Source organism: Pundamilia nyererei, unplaced genomic scaffold (genome assembly GCF_000239375.1).
Source record: "Pundamilia nyererei isolate P.nyererei 1_Seehausen unplaced genomic scaffold, PunNye1.0 scaffold00004, whole genome shotgun sequence".
NCBI lineage: Eukaryota > Metazoa > Chordata > Actinopteri > Cichliformes > Cichlidae > Pundamilia > Pundamilia nyererei.
Genome location: NW_005187405.1, coordinates 5,834,444 through 5,857,111, shown reverse-complemented (window position 1 = coordinate 5,857,111; position 22,668 = coordinate 5,834,444). Strand labels below are relative to the sequence as shown.

General features: G+C 41.0%; 2 protein-coding genes and 3 non-coding genes across 9 annotated transcripts in view; 2 read left to right on the top strand and 3 right to left on the bottom strand.

Annotated features, from left to right (window-relative positions):
• The window catches only part of kncn (kinocilin), an 11,477-nt gene extending 9,986 nt beyond the window's left edge, over positions 1–1,491 (bottom strand). The window contains exon 1 of the mRNA XM_005721345.1: positions 1,422–1,491. Coding sequence (XP_005721402.1) covers positions 1,422–1,434 — 13 coding nt within the window. The 5' untranslated portion in view covers positions 1,435–1,491. The remainder of the gene's footprint in view (positions 1–1,421) is intronic.
• On the bottom strand, positions 115–188 carry trnai-aau (transfer RNA isoleucine (anticodon AAU)). Its single transcript has one exon. It is a non-coding gene; the product is annotated as a tRNA-Ile (tRNA).
• On the top strand, positions 527–598 carry trnaw-cca (transfer RNA tryptophan (anticodon CCA)). The gene has a single exon. It is a non-coding gene; the product is annotated as a tRNA-Trp (tRNA).
• Positions 879–950, bottom strand: trnap-agg (transfer RNA proline (anticodon AGG)). The gene has a single exon. It is a non-coding gene; the product is annotated as a tRNA-Pro (tRNA).
• Positions 1,492–2,615: 1,124 nt separating the features above from the next.
• Positions 2,616–21,622, top strand: gigyf2 (GRB10 interacting GYF protein 2). 5 transcript variants are annotated; one of them, XM_005721344.1, is made up of 29 exons: positions 2,616–2,744; positions 4,579–4,630; positions 4,801–4,963; positions 5,154–5,249; positions 5,438–5,546; positions 7,659–7,764; positions 7,867–7,907; positions 8,006–8,038; positions 8,184–8,189; positions 8,793–9,004; positions 9,155–9,305; positions 10,061–10,300; positions 10,396–10,568; positions 11,988–12,144; positions 12,246–12,412; positions 12,750–12,844; positions 13,606–13,734; positions 13,843–13,973; positions 14,060–14,160; positions 14,326–14,466; positions 15,176–15,334; positions 15,410–15,658; positions 15,742–15,864; positions 16,891–17,130; positions 18,057–18,262; positions 18,414–18,565; positions 18,667–18,860; positions 20,856–20,997; positions 21,086–21,622. In XM_005721344.1, exons 2-29 carry the CDS (start codon positions 4,593–4,595, stop codon positions 21,151–21,153), a joined length of 3,822 nt encoding a protein of 1,273 aa, XP_005721401.1. In that variant the 5' UTR covers positions 2,616–2,744; positions 4,579–4,592; the 3' UTR covers positions 21,154–21,622. The 5 variants fall into 5 exon arrangements, with proteins under 5 accessions (XP_005721401.1, XP_005721400.1, XP_013767946.1 ...); XM_005721343.1 differs by having other exon boundaries at positions 8,184–8,249; XM_013912492.1 differs by having other exon boundaries at positions 8,184–8,285.
• Positions 21,623–22,668: the final 1,046 nt, after the last annotated feature.

The following is a 22,668-nucleotide window of genomic DNA, read 5'->3' as shown; positions in this document are numbered from 1 at the left end:
TATTTTTTCGCCGAACCAAATACATCCATACTGCTGACACGGCTTGTTTTCACACCGTAATAAAATCGAGCAGCAAAATAATTTTCCCAAAGAAGGGAGAAAAAAACGCAACTGTGGCCCGTACGGGGATCGAACCCGCGACCTTGGCGTTATTAGCACCACGCTCTAACCAACTGAGCTAACCGGCCACTTACCAAAGATACAGTGGTACACTATATATACTATATACAAATGACTAATGGCTGGGCCCACAATACAATAGCGGTGTGGACAGCCAGCCCCAAGGTTTTTACTGTCTTACTTGAAAACAGGCCTTCTGATTAGGACTTATTACGGAAGAGGATTAGGGCCACTGGGAAAAAAAGTGGGCACTCTTTCTTTTCCAGAATTCTGAGATTAAAGTCAGAATTTTCACATTTCGACGTTTTTCATAAAATATCACTTAGTGAAAGAAGCTAAAGACCATATGTAGCCACAGTACAGCATGCCCACCTTTATGATAGGCAAATACGAGATCTATCCCACAGACCTCGTGGCGCAACGGTAGCGCGTCTGACTCCAGATCAGAAGGTTGCGTGTTCAAATCACGTCGGGGTCATTCCTTTTTTGTTCCACAGTAAAACGCACGCTTAAATTGTAATCTTCTGTCTTACCAGTTGCTACTTACCGCGTTGGCACGCATGGTAATTAAGAATACAGTTTTTTATCGACATTAGATTGAGTGCTGCAGCGGTGAAGATTCTCACTCTGAAGAAGCTTTGTCTTATAATCCTAAATATCATCGCAACTGCATTTAATTACGTATCTGCGAAAGCGATATTGGCAACGTTAACAAGGAGAATTATTAATAGCAATTCAAAATAACGAAGTAAAACGGTGGGCTCGTCCGGGATTTGAACCCGGGACCTCTCGCACCCTAAGCGAGAATCATACCCCTAGACCAACGAGCCAGCTCGAAATGCACCATCGTCGTAATCCAACAAAACCAACAACAGGTCCTGAGCTCACAATTAGTGGTAGTTTAAAAATTAAAAATCTTTATGTTACGTGTAACTGCAGTTGTTTTTGTTAGCTATAGATCTCTACATGAGTTGGTAAAAACACAGCAAACAAACAAATAACAAACTGTTGTTATTGTTCGGCCGACTGGCTAGTAAAAATGGATACAGAAAGTGTAATGTGTAATCTTTCCACGGGAGGATTCATCTCAATACAGATAAGTAAGGCTCATTAAAAAGTGTTTACCAGTCCGACTAACTTTACCTGATTTATTTTACCCCGAAGTTTGCCCGGGGGCTTGGCTTTTGCAAGCAGCTGGCTCATACTCTTACATAAACTTTATAATTACTCAGCACCACATGCATTTCGGGTCTTGGGGTGGAGAAATCCGTGCATTGAATCCAAAAAGGAAAATCACATACCTAAATCCACCATGCTATTTTGCCCTGCAGGGTCGACAGCGCCAATATTAACACTCACTGGTCTCACTTGGCTAAGCACTAGCCTGCATTAACCAGTGACCAGGCCTACTGGTATAACCTGTTAGTTAAGCATTATGTAAGAGTGACACATCAATGCTGAACTGAATGTAAGTGAACTTAATTGTTTATTGTCTAAGGAGTCTTGGATACCATATTCAGCCTTGCACTGTAAAATGTGGTAGTTCTCAAAGCTGACCAAAAAAAGGAACCTTGTCTGGCTGTGTCACCTTTGTCATGACTGTGTTACAACTCTGAGTTGGAGGACCACAAAGCAAATTTGGCCTTTACTGAACCCCCTCATTTCACTCTCTCTAGCTCTCTGTTTAGAGTGTCAACTCCAAATTTTTGAGAAGTACCTTTTTATACATGGGGATACAATTAAACACAAGTTACCTCAAGCAGCCAACAATAATAACATATTTTAACACAGCTGTATATAGCAAGATGTGCCTTCTCTCTTATTGTTCTTTAGTGGTGCCTTTCCAAAAACAAAACAATGAAAGGTTTGTTTGTTTTGTTGTGTTAACTAATTATTGTGGAAGGTAACACAAGCAGGTATTTAATAGGCATTAAAATGTTTGATTATATTCAGTGCTGCCATCTTCGATTGCTAAATTGGTTTATGTGCTTCTCTGACTTTCGAAATCAGATAAAAATTCCAACTGCGAACTCGGAAAAACTCGAAATTTCTGACTAACTAACCGACCTAACGTGTCGGTAGTGATATCAGTAATACTGGGCCTGTACTTACTTAATATGGGATCATATCAAAAACAGCGCTATTTTCCTATCATTCTACAAATTAATAAAGAAAACAGAAATCAAAATGTTAAGGGCTGTTTTAATGGCATTTATAGTATTCCAGTACAGTTGTATTTATTTATGGCAGTAGTCTATACAATTATTGCTGTACAGTGAGCCATTTAAACATGTTTCGTATATGGTGTTACATATGCAAAGTTTGCATTATACTGAGTTTACTGGCTTATTGCGGAGAGGCCCGTGTCACGTCCTTTTCTCAAGATTTTTAAGGGATAAATACAAAGTTCACTTTATTTAAAATTAACATTATGAGCCAGAACATTACCACAGGCTGCTACTGTGTGTAGCAGTCAGCAAATCTTTCCTCGGCATTCGGGTTTATATATCTGCTGTCATGTGACCTGCGCTCAGCCATCTTGTGGAAAACGAAGAGAGAGAGAGAGAGCCCAGAGAGAGCCACACAGCTCGTATACAAACCTTGTGCTGTCAGAACAAGCGGAGGTAAGACAGCCAAAGTTTGACACACTAGCGAGGAAAAAATCATTCGCGTTAGGTAGCCGCCACGTCAGGGGGGCAAATTGCGAGGATCTGGGGCGCTTGGGGTTGTTGGTTCTACCACCATGTTTACTTGGCCTTGCAGCACCGGGCCCCAGTGCCTCCGTGTGCGGGCCGTTTTGACAAGGAAAGGTAGTCGTCGATCCAGGCTGCTCGGGAGGCCGCGTGGAGCTAGTTGGCTAACCCGTTAGCATGCTAGCTATCAGCATTGGTGATTGGATGGGAGGGGGGATTAACTTATTCCGGAGCAGTGTTACACAGTTTATGTGAATTATAAGCTTTACCTACTCTCTTGTGATAAACTAAAACAGTGTCAGTACACGCGTCTGCCTTTACTTGTCACACATATACGATAGCTAGGTTGGGATTAAACGTTGCTGGCTAATTAGTTAGCTAGCACGCTGGGATAACCACCGTTGGCCATCGTCTTTCTGGATAGCAAAAAATACTCTGCACCAGGCAGTAAAGCGCTTCTTTAACTACAATTCTGCCGCCACCTTTCCGCATGTCTATAACCCCACTATGAGCATTTAACAGTCGCAAAACATGCTGGATAATGACAGTCACGAATGTGCAGTGAATGCTTTAAATATCCACGTTAGGTGTTTAAAGGACTTGCTAGTTTGCTGCGTTGGCTAACGCAGTGCTGGCAGCTGAGGGTGATTTGCTGAACCTTCCTCGGTGACCATCACAGCGAGCATTGCAAAGCCAGCTTTAACATTATTCAGCAACATTAACTTCACTTAGTACGTAATCAAGGCTGGAGTTTGACTACTGTAGTTTTGTTAGGAGTTAAACGATGGACTCGGTGACTTTCCCGAAAACTTTACAGGAGTTTAACGCTCACTCGTATTTTGTACCATTTAAGCTGCTTAACAAAATTGTAACGGTACATTGACTTCATAAAACTGATAAGTTATATTGCTGTGTACAGATTACGCGTTAATCATTTCAAACACGCCGTATCGTTATATAAAGCCGGCCAATCAAAGGTCTAGCTTTAAAGTGTGCCTAAACTCACAGAAGAGACACCACAAATATCGCAAGCCCCCCTCCGGTTGCTGTATTTATTGCTGTAACTACCAACTTACACGTGGCTTATTCAGGCTTCCATATGGTCAAGGCTATTGTAAGTCTGCTGTCGCCTTTTGTGCCTGATGTTTGAGGAAGGCCTGTGCCTTAGATCTGTGCTTCCAGGTTAAGGGTGAAGGGAACGTCTTGGTAGTAGGGACACTAGCATAAACAAACAACTAATGATGCTGGCATAACATGATTATTTTGGGGAGAGTTGTTTTTGCTGAAAGAAAGTCCATCTCAGTCGTCAATTACAGGTGTCTGCCACAGCCTCCTTGCAGGCTGAGAGATGTCCTAAAATAGCTTTAGCACATTGAAATTGTACACTGGTTGTGTACTTGTGGGATGGGCTACATAGCCTGAGGAGTTGAAATGCATTAAAGCCAGGGACAAACCCCTAATGTGTTTGACATGCCTGAGTTTTAGTTTTCAAGATTTTCAGCAATTAAAGTAAAAACTGTATATACAGGTGCAGACCAGTACTGCAGTTCCCCTGTCTGTTTATGCCACATGCAATTTTGGAATACCCATTTATATTTCCAAGTCAAGACATGCACATATCCAATTTTGAATGGATGCAGTAACACTTATAAGCAGTATTAGGCTGCATGACTGTCTATGTGTTCTTTTTTGCTGTTGTTTTTTTGGGGGGCGGGGATGGCAGATGTTTGGCACTAATCCTTTACCTCCATTTCCACATTTGCAGAACTTCAAGGGAGAATGGCCGAAACCCAGACACTTAACTTTGGACCAGAATGGTAATTGAACTGGCGTGATTTAATAATTAGTGTGGATGAAGTGATTTTTAGGTTGTGAAACTGGTTTTCTGCGTGGGCCTAGTGCAGGTTTTCTCGTTCATGTTGAGACCTGTTGCTTGATTGATGTTTCTCTGTCCATTATGTTTTTACTGCTTTGTCTTTGTCTGCAGGCTGCGTGCCCTGTCTGGAGGAGGAGGCAGCAGTGGTGGTGGTGGTGGAAGCAGCAATGCTGTTGCCTCTCCACCCCTCTCACCTGCATTGCCAAAGTATAAACTTGCAGAATATCGCTACGGGAGAGAAGAAATGTTAGCACTTTATGTAAAGGATAACAAGGTGGGTACGTCCGTAACGTCAGCGTTAGATGTTGACGCAAGATCGTAGCCATTGGGATTTTCATACAAAGTGTGTGACTGCCAAGATTGAATTTCATCCCCCATATTTTGTTGTGCTATAATAGTCTTTGAAAATTGAATGAAATGTATCTTAATTGTGAAAACTCGTACTGTGCGTTTGTGTTGTCCAGATCCCTATAGACCTACACGATAAGGAGTTTCTGCCCATATTGCAAGAGGAGCCCCTGCCACCTCTGGCACTCGTGTCTTTTACAGAGGAGGAACAGGTATCAACCAGATCAGAACACTGACATTAATGTCAAGCTGGCGTGAGGCCAATTGCAATATTATTATTTTAATGGCATATGCATTGTATTTACTAATTTAGCTTTATAATACAGAGCGGATACAAAGACAAGAGCTCAGACTTGGCTTCCCCTCCGTTTGCTCCCCTCCCTTCTGTTTGTATTTGCAGAGAAATTTTTCCATGTCTGTAAACAGTGCAGCTGTACTTCGGCTCACAGGGCGTGGAGGTGGGCTGATAGCAGGGGCACCAAGAGGCCGAAGTACTTCAAGGGGTAGAGGTAAGAATGTATCTAAGCTCATGAATACATGAGTAAGTTGTGTTTCCTTTTATAATTTCAAGGAGAAGTAATATGTTGGATTTAATCTCTAGACAGACAGGTTTAATTCTTTGTTGGAGAAATGAGGCTGTGTTCTTCCAACAAGAGTGTTTTGAGCTACCACTGCTTTGTTACCAAATGCAGTGGTCTGATTGGTCAGATCGGTTTATTTGGAGCTGAAAAGCTGAGCTTGATTCAAAAAATAAATCCTGCAAATTTGTCCAGGGAAGTTAAAGGCCTTTAGATGCCAGTCCAGAAGCTCCCACACGTTTAATCAGTGAATCAGTGAATCAGTATAGAAATGTTTTGTCACAAGATAAAAGTGATCCCTCTTGACAACTTTTTATTTGATTTCCCTCTATAAAATAAAGGAAGTAACAGAACCAAGTGCCCCCACAGTATAACAGACACATCTGTGTGTAGTTGATGTGTGTATGCAGTTTCAGGAAAGTCATGACAGCTGGATACAGTTAAAGTGCCTTTAAAACAGCCTGGCAGTGTGTCCAGAGTTTGAGACAGTATAGTGTAATACTAGTATCCCGTAGGTGATGTGCTTACTCAGCAAAATGTTGCCTCGCACTGATGTGCCCTAAAGGTGGAAGATTGTCTCTGAAAGCAGACGGACGTTTGTTTAGGCGTAGTCACGATGCAGATCTATTAAAAAAATGAGTATTTTCTCACACCAGAGTAAAATAAATTACTGTTAGTCAGCCTTGGAGCAAAGGATATACATTCTGCCTTCTGCTGAGCATAAAGTGTTCATCTGTGAATCCCAGATTATTCCAAAGGAAATTTGTAAAATTTCCTGGTGTAAACCGTCGACTGGAGAGGTGGGTGTTGCTGGTAATTCTCAGCTTTCCATCTACATGGCTTTTCACAAAATCAGTCTACCTCTTCTTTCGCTCATCATTCTTGGAAATTGTAAATAATAAGATGAGGCATTTACATAATGATGGCATGGCTTGCTTGCAAACTGTAGGCTGCAATAAGGATCGGTGTAATATTTCAAGATTCTTGCATGCTAATGCACTCCAGTAAAGTTGCAGTGTTAGACAGAGGTCATGTTAAGTGTGTGGCAACAGTATGTCACTATGATTTCACATTGACCTTTGACTTAGTTCAAAGACTTAACCTTTTATCTGTAATAATTTTCTAAAATATAACGTGTTAAGTAACAAACGTCTTTTATGGAAACTGCTACAGTATGTTACCAGCTACCAGAGTTTGGTCTTGAAATTCAGATTATTTATTTACATATTTTTTTTAAACAATTTAAGGCCCTGATGTCTGGACTGTTGATCTTTTGCTGTCGACATGTTCAGTTTTACATACACAGTGTGGGCGAGGTTAAATATTAATCAGAAATAGCTATTCATATTCATAAACAAAAGAACTGTTTTTACTGGCATTGGTCATGTCAGGTATACTTTTCCTGAACTAATACTTTAAAGTTTGATCAAGAGGTCACGCTATAGCTATATAGATAGGCAGTTTAATTATAAATAGAAAGTTAGTCAGTGACACAAAAAAGTCTGAAAGTAAGTTATTGTTCTTCACTAGAAGCAGTCAGTGCGCCCCAGGGTGGCTGTGGCTACAATGTAGCTTGCCATCACCAGTGTGTGAATGGGTGGATGACTGGTTGTGTAAAGCGCTTTGGGGTCCGTAGGGACTAGTAAAGCGCTATACAAATACAGGCCATTTACTATGGCAGTAAAACATTGCAGAATACTTCATCAGCCAAACTGATTTGTCCTTGTTCAAGGGTGTTGTCTGTGAGTCATGAGAGAAAAGATTCAATTAAAAATCTCAGGAGCTGCTTTCTTGTACACCTCTGGATAAAAATGTGAATGGAGAGTACACCATCATGATTCAGCAGATTTGGGTTTATGGACCATGGTAGAACTCCTGCTGATGAATATAATGCTGAATGCAAATAATTTGCAAGAGGAGTTGCTGGAGTATCTTAGCGGCATTTGTTCCTTTATAACCGTGTTAAATATCCCAACCAAAGGAAAGCCTGTGGAATATGATTATGAGCAACTGAATCTCATTAGTGTTTGTGATTGTTTTCAGGTCGGGGCAGAGGAGATGGAGGGTTTTACCAAAGAAGTTTTGACGATGTGGAAGGTTTTGGTCGTGGAGTAAGGGAGATGCATCGCTCCCAAAGCTGGGAAGAAAGGTATTAAAATGTTCATCTTTTTCTGTCAAAGCTTGAAGTTTTTTTTCTTCCTTTCGGCATAACAGTCATAACTTTATATAATGACTTTCTTTCTATCAATAGGGGAGATAGAAGGTTTGAAAAACCAGGTCGAAAAGACCCAGGTTGGTGTCACATTTTGCTCCTCAAATAATCAATATGTGGTGATCTTTTGGGGCGAATGAACTTAGCTTATCTATTTGTTGCTTTGTTTTTGTGACAGATGCTGCTCCAGGACATTTTCAGATCAATCACAGTAAGTGTGTTTATGCAAGTTGAACTTTTGACCAATAGGAAGTTGAGATTTTTAAAGAATGTCGATGAGGCATGAGTTTGGTAACACAAATTATGATCTCATTGTCAATATAATCGTTATTTACCTTTCACTCCATCGTTTTCAGTGCGAGGTAATTATGAGGACGGTGGAGCAGGACTCCCGAGGAAGCACGACTTCACGCGTTCAGAAAGTGAGAACTGGCGTACTTCTCGTGATGATCAGAATGGTGAGGATGATGAGGGGGGTTGGCGCCCGGCAGGTTCTCGGCGGGACAATGACCGGTGGTGCCCCCCAAGCCCAGGTGGGCACTGCACAGTCCACGTTACCGATACATTTATCTCTGATAAATGTATATTTGTGGTGACTGCCGCTGCCTGTTTGAGAAAACAGTTTTTTGTTTCACAGCCAAACTGCTGGTTGGTTTTTGGTATTCATGATAGCGCACAAAGTTGAATTCAGTTGAATTCTCCAGCTCCACCTCTTTCTGTATCATGGGCGTTTTGTTAGCTTGGCTGTCAGTAATTTACTGCTTCTATAAAGTACCAGCCAACAAAGCGTGCTTAGAGTGAGATGAGTGATTCTTCACCATTGATTCTTTATTTTAAACTGCATCTTACTTGCACAGGCAAATGTATTACTGCTGAACATCTGCATGAAGTTAAAGTATATCATGAGTAAAATGGTTTTCTCATTATTTTCCAATGTTTTTTTTGTATTTATTTTGTCTCTCCAGATGGGCCTCGGTCAGCAGGGTGGCGGGAACACCCAGACCAGCGTCGCCGTTTCCCATTTGATGCAAGAGAAGACGAGCGTGGCTACAGGAGGCCAAGGTCAGGCAGTGGCAGCCTTGAAGATGAGAGGGACAGCCTGCCAGAGTGGTGTCTGGAGGATGCAGACGAGGAGGCGGGCACCTTTGACTCATCGGGGGCATTTCTCTCACTCAAGGTGATTTCAGGCAGAAACCATTATACTGATAAATGGAAAGACTTGACTATCCTGAACTGGCTTCAAAACGCTGATGGCTTTAAGGGATATGTGTGCTAAATTTTCAAAAGTGTTTTTTTTTTTTTTTTTTTTTTTTTCCCTTCATAATAGCAGAAAGCCTCCAAGGAGCCGATCTTGGAAGAGGCAGAGATTGAATTCAAACCCTTGGAAGTGTGTGAAGAGGGCCTGGAGGACGAAGACTGCCAACCCAAGGAGACCAAAGAGACAGAAACCGAGGCCAAAAGAGAAGCTGACCGAAAAGGTCAGTCACGGTTTTTACATAGAAGTACATCTAAATAGACTGTAAGACTCACAGTTTTGTAAGCACTTTGGAAATGAAAGTCTTTTTATGAAGCGCACAAAAAGACTGGGCTGTTTCACTTTGGGAAATGGCATTCCCCGAAGCCAAGCTCAGCCTTCAGGGTGATGGCGGTCTCTTACTGTATGAACTTCAATGTACAGAAGGGGGGAAAAAATCTCTTATAGTTTGAACATTTTGTCTGCAGTTTCCAGAACCAGATTTTAGTGCGAGTGCTGCAGTATGACCAGTAACATAAGATTCCAGAAAAATACTTGTCATCAGTCAGATTTCAGTGATTTATAAGGTCTTGGACGAGCATGTTGACTGGAAACTGGTTGAGATGTACTAATGCAAAAATTTCATATACATCCCAGCAGTTGCTTAGATTGATATACTTTCAGTCAAAGTATTGTCTGTAAGGAGAAATTGTGGGAGTCTTTCAGCCACAGTCTCAAGGACACTAAAAAACACAATGGATTGCGCTGCAGATGCTGGCCTGTTTTGTGCTTCAACCATTTTTCTAAAATAAAATGATGGCTGTTTAAAGGCGTGATTCAAACATGACAAAAGACTGTGGAAAATTATGTGGATGTGATACAATATCAACTAATCACTGTTGACACAACGCACACATTTTAATACACATTTTTTAATATTACAAAACCTAATTATTATTTATGACAATTTCATATTGTGATTTGTAATTTTTACTTTAGAGTTGGCTAGAGTACCAGAGGAGGCTCCACCTGTTCCTCCAACTGTCTCAGAGCCCCATTCTCCTGCTCAGTCTTTGTCCCCAAACCTGCCTAGCAGGACAGAAGACCCTGAGAGGCCAGCTGAGCGACAGCCACCCCTGGAACTCCCCCCAGAGCCCTGCAAAGTCCCTGTGCATGTCCCCATGTCTAATAGCATACTGGAATCTCTTCCTATGACCCACATTTCTACCACCCTTATAGGTGGGACTTTTATGCAGTTTCACTGTAAATATTACTTATTTTTTCTGCATGTGCCAAAAATACAAACATTTTGTTTTTTGTTTTTTTCCATACAGAAGTTTCTGCTCCATCACCTACTCTCCATATACCACAGCAAAAGCCCATAGAGGTTTCTGTGCCAATGAACAATCCTTTACCATTTCCTTCAAATATAATGTCACCTTTTGGCAGGCCCAACACTGTGTCACATGACACTGATGAAGACGAGGGATTAAAACACTTTGAACAGGTAATTATGTAAACTTTTATCATGAAGGTGTGTCAGCAGGACTGTGGTCATCAACCAGAAATCCACAGTCATGAGATCAGTTATAATCTTGTTGCTAAAGGAGAAACTATATCAAGAATATTATAATACCAGACATTTGACTAATTTCATTAACCCTCTGGGGTCTATGGACGCGCCGGTGCGTCAAATTCACATGACCAATTTAAGACGACGCAGCAACCCAAAGTCTCCATTTCAACTTGGGTCAAAAGTGTGGACTTCAAACTATATACCAGTTTTTAAATTGTGTCGATGGGCCACGTAGAACCAGAGTTATGAAGAGTTTTTTTTCTGAACAAAACAGTGGTGTTTACGGCAGGAAGAAACGGTAAAAACAGCGTTTTCTAAGGACAGCGCTACCAAACACGCTCCGCTTGTGAGTGAAAAAAGAAAAATCACCCCTTCCCTATTGGTGTTAAAGCGTATCAAAAAAAAAAAAAGATATGGTAACATGTGGCACTTGGTTGTTTAGGAAGAGAGGGAAGTTTTAGGAGTGGCACTGGCAAGAGAAAGCGGGTGAGCGAAAGAAAGAGACTGAGCAAGTTTTCATATGTGAGACATTAGTGACGTTAATAGTTTTTGGAGGCTATAGTTAGTGTGTTGTGTAGTCATTGTTTTGTTTTGTGTGTCAGTTATACTGCTAAATGTCACAGTTGATCCAAAGAAGCCACAAATGGCAGATTCCAGTGTAAATGCTGTCTCCACATGGAAGAGAGGACTGATACCCCTCCTGTTGTCAGACCTGCAGGGTTTAGGCCTGTGGAATTCTGTCTTATAGTGGATAGAAACTTTGGAGTTGCATAAATAATTTGCGTGCCTTCTTATTTGATGTTGCACACCTGATTGTTCTGTAAATAGTTTTAAATGGTTATATAAAAAACACCTGAGACCTTGGCTGCATTTTTAGGTAAATAGTACCATATAACTTTGTCGTTTGCAGAACTTGTGCATAATTTTTAGAAATTTGCAATTTCTATTTGCATTTCAAGTTATGAAAATGATTCGTTAAGCATATTTGTGGTTTGTACAGTAAAAAATAACTTTTTTCTATTCAGATAATTAATTTTTTTTGTCTTGATTTAGATCAATTGTACTAATATAGTATGTCAAAATATTGATACCAAACAATGCAAGATAAAAGGTTTTTGAAGGCGAAATATAGGTAAAATCAAAAGTAATCAAAAACGGCCAATTATTCCCTGGACCCCAGAGGGATAATGATCAGGTTTTTAAAAGCAACTCTTTGCTCAGAAAGAAGCTGTTATGTTTTGGGGGTTTTTAATCATCTGAGACAAGGCAGTCTTTTGTGTCAGTTTTGATTTGGCTTAGGAGTAATTTTAATGCCTTTCTTTAAAAAAACCCAAAAAAAATCCTTTCCAGGAGGCGGAAAAGATGGTAGCGTACCTACAGGACAGTGGGGTGGATGATGACAGACTTGCAGCAAAGACTTCAGAGAAGCCCAAGCCTGCAGGCCTGCCCCTGACCCATGAAGCTGCTCTCAAGTGGTTTTACAAAGACCCCCAGGGGGAGATACAGGGTAAGCCTGGACTTCATCTGGTCAGAGTGTAGCTTAGATTGTAGTTTTGTCTTAAAAACAGACTCCTGAATGTTTTCTGCTGTCTTTTTGTGCTCCTTTAGGTCCATTCAGTAACCATGAGATGACAGAGTGGTTTCAGGCTGGGTACTTCACAATGAACCTTTTGGTCAAAAGAGGGTGTGATGAAGTATTTCAGCCTCTGGGAGAGATCGTGAAGATCTGGGGCAAGGTACCATTTACTTCAGGTTCTGCACCTCCACCTCTACAGGTAAGGATCCTGCAAAGTGTTCTCCATTTGATTCTTAAATGTGGAGGGACTGTTTTTCAAATCAGAAGTAGAATCAGTACTACCTTTTATCCTGTAGGTGGTGTAGTAGTCCCTTTTTAAAATAGAAGGGTGTGTATAGAAACGCAAGGAAACCTCCTTGTATTATCTTTTAAAGCACAATATAACATGAACTCTTTTCAGTTCAAGCCTCCCTGTGATGCTGAATTAGATGGGCAGCTAGAAAGAGAGATCGGAAGCTTTTTAATGCTTTGCTTTTTCTCCAACTTGATTTAAAAACATGATTTTTATTGTAATTCTTTTTTCTTATGTTTTGAAGGGAGATGGGGATCAAGAGAGGTTGAAGAGGCACCAGGAGCTCACTGCTCTCAACCTTTACCAGTTACAGCAGTTCCAATATCAATACCTCCTCAGGTATGCCAGGCTCAGATTTAACACTACATCAGCAAATTCACACAGCTCACTTTGAAGCAACAAATTGGCAAATTGGTTTACATATGAAGTATTACTGCCCAAGACCTGCAGACAGACTGTGGTGTGTAAAACTGGTAGAGTTCCCGTTTAAGTTGAGACATTATTGCTTATTTATTCTTGCTTTCTGTGCAACAATAACTTATTTTGATTAAAAATACTAGTTTTATTGACTGAACACTTCATCAAACATTGAGTTGGTTTAAAAAAAAGTTCCACTTTAGCTAGTGAGGACAAGAAGATTTATGGCTGCAGTGAAGGACATGAGAGGGTGTGGTGTGACAGAAGAGGATGCTAAAGATAGGGTCAGATGATCTTCTGTGGCGACCCCTAAAGGGAGCAGCTGAAAGAAGAAGCAGCTGGTCCAATATTGATTTGACACAATGCGTAAATATCAGCATCTGACTTTGTTGAATGTCATCTTATTTATTAATAACTGCCTTGCTTGATGGAACTGTGAACTGTCCACATTATATGTGGTTTTATTTACCAAAAAAAGGTTTATGGAATGCTTTTAATGCCAAGAGAAACAGGAGCTCCCAGACAAAACCTGCAACACAGCAGGGAGAACAGGCAAACTCCACATGAAAGGGTTGAAAGTGTTCAAACCCATGCTGCTTTTGCTTTGATTCCACACTACGAAACCCCCAGCCACTATACTGCTTTTTTTCCTAATCACTATCTACCCATCTTCCTCCCTTTAGGCAGCAGTATGCTCAGGCCCTGGCCCAGCAAAAAGCTGCAGCTCTTAGCTCAGCTCCTCTTCAGCAGCAGCAGCAGCACCAACAGCAGATCAACCTGCTTCAACAGCAATACCAGGCTCTTAAGATAAGGTTGATAGCATCATTATTATCATAAGTATTTCAGTGTTTAAAAATGTTACCTCTAGAGACATCAAGGGAAACTGAATCCATTAATGTGTTTGCTTTATATTACTGTAGAGCATCTGAGAGCCTCCTACCTCCTGTTACCCGATCTCTGTCTGTACAAGACTCTGGTTCTGTGTGGGAAATGCAGAACCCGTCTACTCAGGCTTCCTGCACAACTAACCTCCAACAAGCTTCTCAGAGCAGTGAGTTTCTTACTTTAGTATCTTGAAGTGATGGAAATGTGTTTTTGTGGCAAGTGTAATGTATAAAATTGAATCATTTTCAACAGCGTGGGATAGCAGCAGTGTATGGGATTTACCCATAGACTCCATGGCACAGGCTCCAACTATTGAGCAGATGCAACAGTTTGAGAAGGCAAAGAATGCAAAGGTGATTAAAAATCTTGGTCTACGAGTGTTTTACAGTGTCTCTACTAACCTCTAAAGATCTCAGAAGTTTGGAATACAGCAATAGAAGTCTGAAATGTCCGACTATTATTTTGAGATCACGTTTCTGTGAACAATGCCTTAAGTTCATTATTTTTCTTTGTGTCAGCTGGAGCTTGAGAGGCGTGAGGCAGAAATGAGAGCTAAAAGGGAGGAAGAGGAAAGGAAACGGTTGGAGGATGCCCTGAGAGCTCGACAGGAGGAGGAACGGAAACGTTTGGAAGAAGAGGAGCTTGCACGGCAGAAACAGGTGGAACGCTTTCATAGAAGCACTTAAAAATGGAATGAGTACATGTCTTAGTGGCACTGGGCAAAAGACAATCTTTGAGGTTTTCTTATTCACACAGTGTAAGAGGGGGCAGACTCTTCTGCACCTCCGGCCTCTCATTTCTGTCTTTTAAATAAATTCTAACCAATGAAGGGAGTCTTAGGTCAGTACTGTAAAGAGTGAAAAATTCACATGGGCAGCAAAATTCAATGTTAAAGTGGGTTGAGCAGACTTTTTACCCATGAAGCTAGAAATGCGGAATTGACTTTTACTGTATAGAGGGAAAGACGTTTTCCCTCTAGATTTCTGCCTGTTGAAGCTGTAAAGTAGAACCCATTTCCTGATCGTTTTTTTGTAGTAGAGACAAAAAACAAAACAAAGGGCAGTATTAATGTATCAGGTGCTTTATACAGATATGTCAGAGTTGCATTGTAACGTAAAAAAGGTGGCACCAGCTAGTTTGTAAGCAGTGTCGCTTGGAATTTGCTAAGCATTCATTGCTTAGCAAATTCTTAGTAATATTGTTTACAGACTAGCTGTAATCAGGCTTTATTCATGTTGCGTTCCAATGACAACAACCACTGGGTAGTCAAAAAAAAAGATATCAGTTGGGTTTTTATGTTTTGGAGTCACCCTTTGATTTGTTCATTTGGTGTGAGACTTGAACTGACACAACATTGTGAATTTTAAGGAGGAGGCACTAAGACGGCAAAGGGAACAGGAAGAAGCACATCGGAGACAAAAGGAGGAAGAGGAAAGAATGGCACAGGAGGAAGCTCTTCGAAGATTAGAAGAACGGCGGAGGGAAGAGGAGGAGAGAAAGAAGCGAGAAGAGTTCCTACGCAAACAGGTAAGGGTACAAAATCGTATCTAATAATTCCTCTTCTTGAACCCAGCACTGAGGTTTTTGTATCTGCTTCACCAGGAAGAGGAGCGCAGAAAGCAGGAGGAACTGGAAGCATTGCGGAGGCGTGAGGAAGAGAAGCGAGCAGAGGAAGAGGTGGCAGCTGCTGCAGCGGCAGCTGCCCTGGCCCAACAACAGGAAGAGCAAAAGAGGAGAGACCAGGAGGCCCAAAGACAGCAGGAGCTGCAGAGACAGAGACAACAGCAACAAGAGGCCCTCAGGAGGCTGCAACAACAGCAGCAGCAACAGCAGCAGCTTGCACAAATGAAGGTATAAACATAACCCTTATTTATTAAAAATACAGAGTACGAGATGACTTTAAAGTTTACAAAATGCCTTATCCTGGTCCACAGCTTCCATCCTCATCAAAGTGGGGCCAGCAGTCACCAAACACTATAAACCAGACTCAGAATGCCCTGTCATTAGCTGAGATCCAGAAATTGGAGGAAGAGAGAGAACGACAGGCGCGGGACGAGGTAAGAAGAGTGGACCAGTTTAATTTTCAGTGAACTGCTGCTGTTATGTGCTTTTCAAAAGTGTAACCTGTCTGTATACACTATATTAATTTTTTCATACACTGAATTGCCAAAAGTATTCACTCACCCATCCAAATCATTGAATTAACATGTTCCAGTCATTTCGATGGCCTCAGGTGTATAAAATCAGGCACCTAGGCATCACCAAGTGCAAGGCAAAGCATCAGATGTAGTGGTGTAAAGCATGCTGTCACTGGACTAGAGCAGTGGAGATGTGTTCTCTGGAGTGATGAATCCCGCTTCTCCATCTTTCAATCTGATGGATGAGTGTGGGTTTGGTGGTTGCTATGAGAACGATGCTTATCTGACTACATTGTGCCAAGTGTAAAATTAGTGGAGGGGGATTATGGTGTGGGGTTGTTTTTTCAGGGTTGGGCTTGGCCACTTAGTTGCAGTGAAAGGAACTTTGAATGCTTCAGCATACCAAGACATTTTGGGCAACTTCATGCTCGCAACTTTGTGAGAACACTTTGTGGATGACCCCTTCCTGTTCCGACACGACCTTCCACCAGTGCAAAAAGTAAAGGTCCATAAAGACATGGATAAGCAACTTTGGCGTCGAAGAACTTCACTGGCCTGCACAGAATTCTGACCTCAACCCAAGAGAGAACACCTTTGGGATGAATTAGAGCAGAGTTTGCAAGCCAGGCCTTCTCATCCAACAAGTCAGTCTGACATCACCAATGCTCTTCCGGAAAAAAAAATGGTGCAAAATTCCCATAAACACTGCTAAACTTGTGGAATATCTTGCCAGAAGAGTTGAAGCTGTTTTACCTACAAAGGGTGGGCCAACATCATATCAAACCATATGAATTAAGAATGGGACATCGCTCAAGTTTGTACGTGTGTGAATACTTTTAGCAATAATGGTCTGTCATCAGTACTTTGTTTCTTGTTATTGAGATGCTGTTTCTATATATGTGTGTATGTGTTTATATGTATATTAATACTGTGTTCACTTCACAGCATCGACGTCAGCAGCAAGAGATCCTTAAGCTACAGCAACAGCAGGCCCTGCAGCAGGCTCAGCAGCCTCATGCCAAGTTGTCGGGTTGGGGTAACATGGCCAAACAGCCAGTTGCCACCAAGTCTTTGCTGGAGATTCAGAGGGAGGAAGCCCAGCAGATGAAACAGCGGAAGGAGCAGCAGCAACAGCAGCAACAACATCCTATTGTTGCCCCACAAACGCGCACTCAAAACAGAACTGTATGTGACACAAACAATAACAAAAGATATTGTTGACTGAAACAGAATAAGAGCTTCGTAGAAAAGCAGAGCTGTTTATGAGTCGTTAGTGGAGTCAGCATTTTAAGGCAGAATATCATTAATAACATCCAAAATATTGACTAATGAAATTTTCGTTTAAATCCCAGGAGGAGTTCACAAAATTGTGATTTGATTGTTTTTTTTGTTTTTAAATTAGTGACTTTACAAATCTGCTGTTTTATGCCTCTGCACGAGCAACAGCTGTGATCAGAGGCATACCTCAGATGTTTCTTCAGATTTGGCACAGATGTTTACTTGAAACCAGAGATGAACTGATTAAAAATTGATGGTCGGTTTAAGCAACAGCTGAAGAATTCAGAAGCCAGTCGGGTGAAACTTTGAACACATTAGTCAAAAGAACGAATTAATCATCTGTGGCATCATTATGATCTGCAGAAACACTTTCCTGGCTGTAATGTAGAATGTCTTTCTTTGTCCCTCCCTCCCTGTTCGAGGCACTTTAACCACAAGGCAGTAATTGTTGTTCTTCTGGTTTTACGTTTCACTTCTGCTAAAAGGAATTCCAGCAACTACACCAGTTATGATGAATCGGCAAATCCGCAGATTTTCAGAATCAGCAGATCTTCGCATAATCTGTTTGTTTTCTTACTTTGTAACCAAATATTTGCAACTCATCCTTGTTCTGACTTTAAAGTTGTGAAGTTTTACACTTTTATTTCTTAAGAAATCAATCTGTTTGGGTTCTTGAACTGATAGATGGACAAAACTATCACATCAGTCAATTTCTTTGGAAACTTTAAGTTGTCTTTTACCATTTTTAGGCATTTTATATACCAACTAATGTACTGATATCTCATGAATGTAATGGGCCAATTAACCTGAGACGTGTCTGGCTCTCTTCACAGACTTCTCTGAGTAACTCTGTGTGGGGGTCTGTTAACACCAGCAGCAGCAGCAGTAACTGGAGCTCAGACTCCAGCAGCATCTGGGGTGACACCCACAACTCAAATATGGGTTTCTGGGATGAGGCTGTGAAAGAAGTTGTCCAGCAACCTCAACAGACCCGAAAAGGCAACGCGCAGAAGAACAATAAAGGCAACGCCAACCTCAGGTATTTACTTAGAGTGACAAAACTTTACAAACCCTCTTAGTCACAGGCTGTGATGAATAGCATGATTTGCAGCGTGAGGGATATGATGAGTAACACGCAGATCTTAGTGACTTACTTTGTCTTCCTCTTTCATTTGTTTGTGCACATGAAGTAACTCTTTGAGTGGGCGAGCCAATAAGAAGGTGGAGGAGGAGGAGAAGCTGCTAAAGTTGTTTCAAGGTGTCAACAAGAGTCAACAGGACACGTTCATGCAATGGTGTGAGCAGACTCTGCACACCCTCAACACGGCCAACAACCTGGATGGTGAGTCTTTAAATATGATTTACTAAGTCATCCCACCAGGAACTATTAATGGGCCCTTTCTGGAAGCCAAACACAAATATTCTCCTCCTCCTCTCTGCCAGTTCCTACGTTTGCATCTTTCCTCAAAGAAGTGGACTCTCCGTACGAGGTGCACGACTACATCAGGGCCTACCTGGGGGACACTCCCGAGGCCAAGGACTTTGCCAAGCAGTTCCTAGAACGTCGTGCCAAACAGAACGCTAACCAACAGAAACAGGCACCACAGAAACAACAGCAAGCCCTCAAGCAGCAGCAGGTGAGCAGGACTTACAAGAACAAGGGTTGTTACACCAATTGTCTCACTTCCTTATATGACTTGTAATGAGGTGAAAGTGATGTTTCACTTCACTATGTGGCTTTTCTGGCTGTATGCAAAAACTAAAACTGTTGCATCACCCTTTAGATGACCCCAGAAAGATGCCATCCATAACAATGTTTTTTTTAATCAGCTAATTTATAAATCTTAAGTCATAGCAAGTGCCGACATGGCACTTCTTTTTTCTTTCTTTTTTTAGCCTGCTCTTTTTAAATAATAGAAAAAGAGATTGTCGAAAAGGTGAATTTTATCACTACATCAATGTTATGAAGGATTAATCCATGTTGCTTTTACTAAAACATGAAGGCCACCTTTCGTCTATGTTGTCTGTAGTCAGAGCAGCACTGCACCTTTTGTTTGTATAAAACCTGACACGCGAATGAAAATCATTTTCGTTTATTGGAAGAATAATCTGAGTGTAGTGGTTTCTTTGAACTGTAAACACAGTGGGCACTCTCGCATTGTTTTCCACCACATTACCACAAATGAGGGAGGCAGGATATTAGGAACACTTTTAAATGCAATGCAGTCCAGTACACCAACACCTCCCAATGTCACATCAATATTGCGCATTAATAGTGTTGTTTACAATGGCACTAAAAACTCAGTGTCATAATTTTGTAAAAGTGGAATTTATGTCAAAGTGCTTGATCATATTAACAGGTTTGGTTCTTCTACCATCAGGGTTGGGCTGATTTTAGTAAGTTGTGTTTTTTATTAAAAGGTAAAATACAATTTCGTTTATCAAATAGCCAAAACATCAGAGAATTCAGTTAAATATGTGAAGCCTTGACTGTATGATCATGCTTACATACAGTCACTCCTCCAAAGCAAACTCCCATTAATTGAAAAGTTTGATAGCTCATATTTATATAAAAAAAAATTATATTTGTGGATTAAAGTGGACGGAGTGTAGTATATCATAGTTTTACTTTTAAGGTGTTATTTTTGAGCATCCAGGATTTTAATCATACTATAATCTGTAAAATTACACTTATGAAGCTCATGCAACACTATGTTGTGGTGACAGATGTGTTACTTTGACACCTTTGTCTGTTTAACACACCTTTGAGCTGGCCTCTTTCTAAGTAGTGAAGAAAAGTGGGGCATCCATTCAGTGAACACATGTCTTTTGGCTATATTTAGAAAATGCAAGGCTTTCAGTGAACTTTTTAAAGCTAACTGAACAATCATCAGGTGTCTGGCTTGTCCCAGCTGTGCAGTCAGATTGTCTGTCGGTAATGTTGCTTTCAATTTTCTTGATATTTATTTATAATCACATCTGTCAACCCTGGATATTTATTATTTGGTGATTTATATATATTGTGCTATTCCTTATATCTTAACATATTGTATTGTTAAATAGTCTAGTGTGTTTTTGTTAATGTTACTGTACTGGAGCAACTGTAACCTACATAATTTCCCTAGGGATTAATAAAGTATGCTGATTCTGATGACAAAAGTAGTTGGGGTAGAATTACAGGAGTAGTTTGTTCCTTGATCAGAAGGTGGCGCTGATGGAAACAATTATATGTAACAAAGGGCAAACTGAGCTGTACATGACACCATTACACCTTCCGTCACCCAAGTTTATTGTTTCAATTACAGTAGGTTGCATCAGTAGCCTCGTGTGTTTAATGTCTTCAAGTGGAAACTTTGACACGAGGGAAAAATAATAATAAAAGGTGCATTTTTTTTTTTTTTGTTTTTTTTAGGCTCTGCTATTTAGCACCTCAGTTCGTTTGTGACAGTTTTAACGCTGTCACTGGTGGCAGTTCCTATTATTTCACACTTCATTTCCCTCCACAGTGAATTGGAAGCATTAATGTTAGCTCTGGTTTCATCATTATGTTCAGCGATATCTAGTGGGACTGCGTTGAGCCTTTTCTCTGAGAGCTGAGCCGTCTTTTAAGTGCAAGTTTCTCTCTTTCCAAGGATTCTGTCTGGGGTGGAACAGGATCTTCATCAGTTTACCAGTCCAACCATACGAGTGGGCAGCAGCAGCGCTTTGAGACAGTCACCTCAGGGAAGAAGAAAAAGAAGCAGAAGATGGTCCGGGCAGACCCCAGCCTACTAGGTTAGGACAAACATCCATCTGAAAAATGATTACTTTTTTTTTTTTATGTTTCATGTGCTAATTGAGTTGTTTCTTTTTACATTTTCAGGTTTTTCTGTGAATGCGTCATCTGAGAGATTGAATATGGGAGAGATTGAAACTTTGGAGGACTTTTAAGGGACTGCAGCCAAGCAAACCCCCCCACCCCCACTGACTGTATCCAATTTGAACAGCAGCTGCTTTACCCGAACCCCCAACTGCTTCCTCGACTTTCACCCTTTATTTTTCTGTTTCCCTTTTATCAGGAGTACACTGGCCATTGAGGCAGAGCGTATTTCTCTGGTGCAAATGGACCTTTGATCTAAAAGTTTAACCCTAAAGAGAAACAGACTGGAGCAAACAGTCGAGGGATACCCCCAACCAGCCCAAGTGAGCAAGGAAGTCAAACTAATGGAGAGTCTGCTGATTTGCTGACATCTCTTCAGCTGCTTCATCCAAAATTAACAAATTTAAAATTTGGCCTAAACTGTATCTCATTGTTTTGTTTTGTTTTCTATATATATTTTGAAGTGTGGATACATGAATGGGGTAGCTTGGGAAAGATTGGAGATTATATCCATTGTTTTTTGTTTTTATTTATTGAGTTCCCCCCTACACTTTAGTTCCCCACCCCCCTTCCTCCCCTCCTCCCTCTTTTTCGCTGGGTGTTCATGGATAATGACAGCAAAGTAGAGCCCAAGGATTCGTGCCCACTTATGTCCTGTTTTAAGGACAAGTTCAAAAGTTCCAAGTAGTTATCTATTTCTTGTAAAATACTAGGCTGTTTAAAGAATAAACTTTCAATTCTGCATCTGTATTATAATATATGAAAATGATCTGCTGGAGTCATACTTTTTTATTGCAGTATGAAATAATAAAACAGTCTGATGTGTGGGCTGTTCACACCTGTGTCTGAACCATTCAGGAAAACTGCAAAATATGTGTGCAACTGATTTTTTTCGATTAACCCGGTCACACTGCAGGAAACCACATTTTAGACATCCTGTCTGTGAAAAGCTCGAAATGTGTGCATGGAAATTTCATCAGTGCCAGGTGATTAAGAGGGTCTATTAATGAAATTAAATTTAGGAACCATGGGACAAGTTAATTATCTATGCATTTAGCCATGTAGACAAGGCCAAGATGACCTGCTGGTGTTTAAGTATAAGAAGGGAGAAGAAAGATGACTACGCGCCAGAGAGAGAAAATAACAGCTGAGGCTGTAGCATACACTGACTTGCCACAGTGTTTGGTACAGTTGTTCAACTGTTCATTAATACAATCACATATACCACATGGACCACATGGACAAGGTCAAGATGATGGGGAATTAGTGTGACTTGCACAACTGTGAACATGACACGATTGTTGATGCAGACGGGCCGGTCTAAGTATTTCAGAAACTACTGATCATCTGGGATTTTCCCATACATCCATCTCTGGGATTAACTGGGAATGATCTGAAAAAGACAAAAGAAAGCGTGACTTCGGTAATTCAAACAACCACGGCATGCAGAAGAGCATGCTCAAAATAACCTTGAAGGAGATGGGCTACAGGTTGGATGTTTCGAGCAGCAGAAGACCACACCAGGTGGTGTTACAAAAGCAGATATGAAGATATGAGGCTCTCAAATCTGCAGCAACTGTGTGATG

Coding starts and splice junctions, on each gene's coding strand:
- gigyf2 (XM_005721342.1), top strand. CDS start 4,593: ATGGCCGAAACCCAGACACTTAACTTTGGACCAGAATG. Junction 9,306..10,060: donor AAGAGAAGCTGACCGAAAAG/GTCAGTCACGGT, acceptor TTTTTACTTTAG/AGTTGGCTAGAGTACCAGAG. Junction 10,301..10,395: donor CATTTCTACCACCCTTATAG/GTGGGACTTTTA, acceptor TTTTCCATACAG/AAGTTTCTGCTCCATCACCT.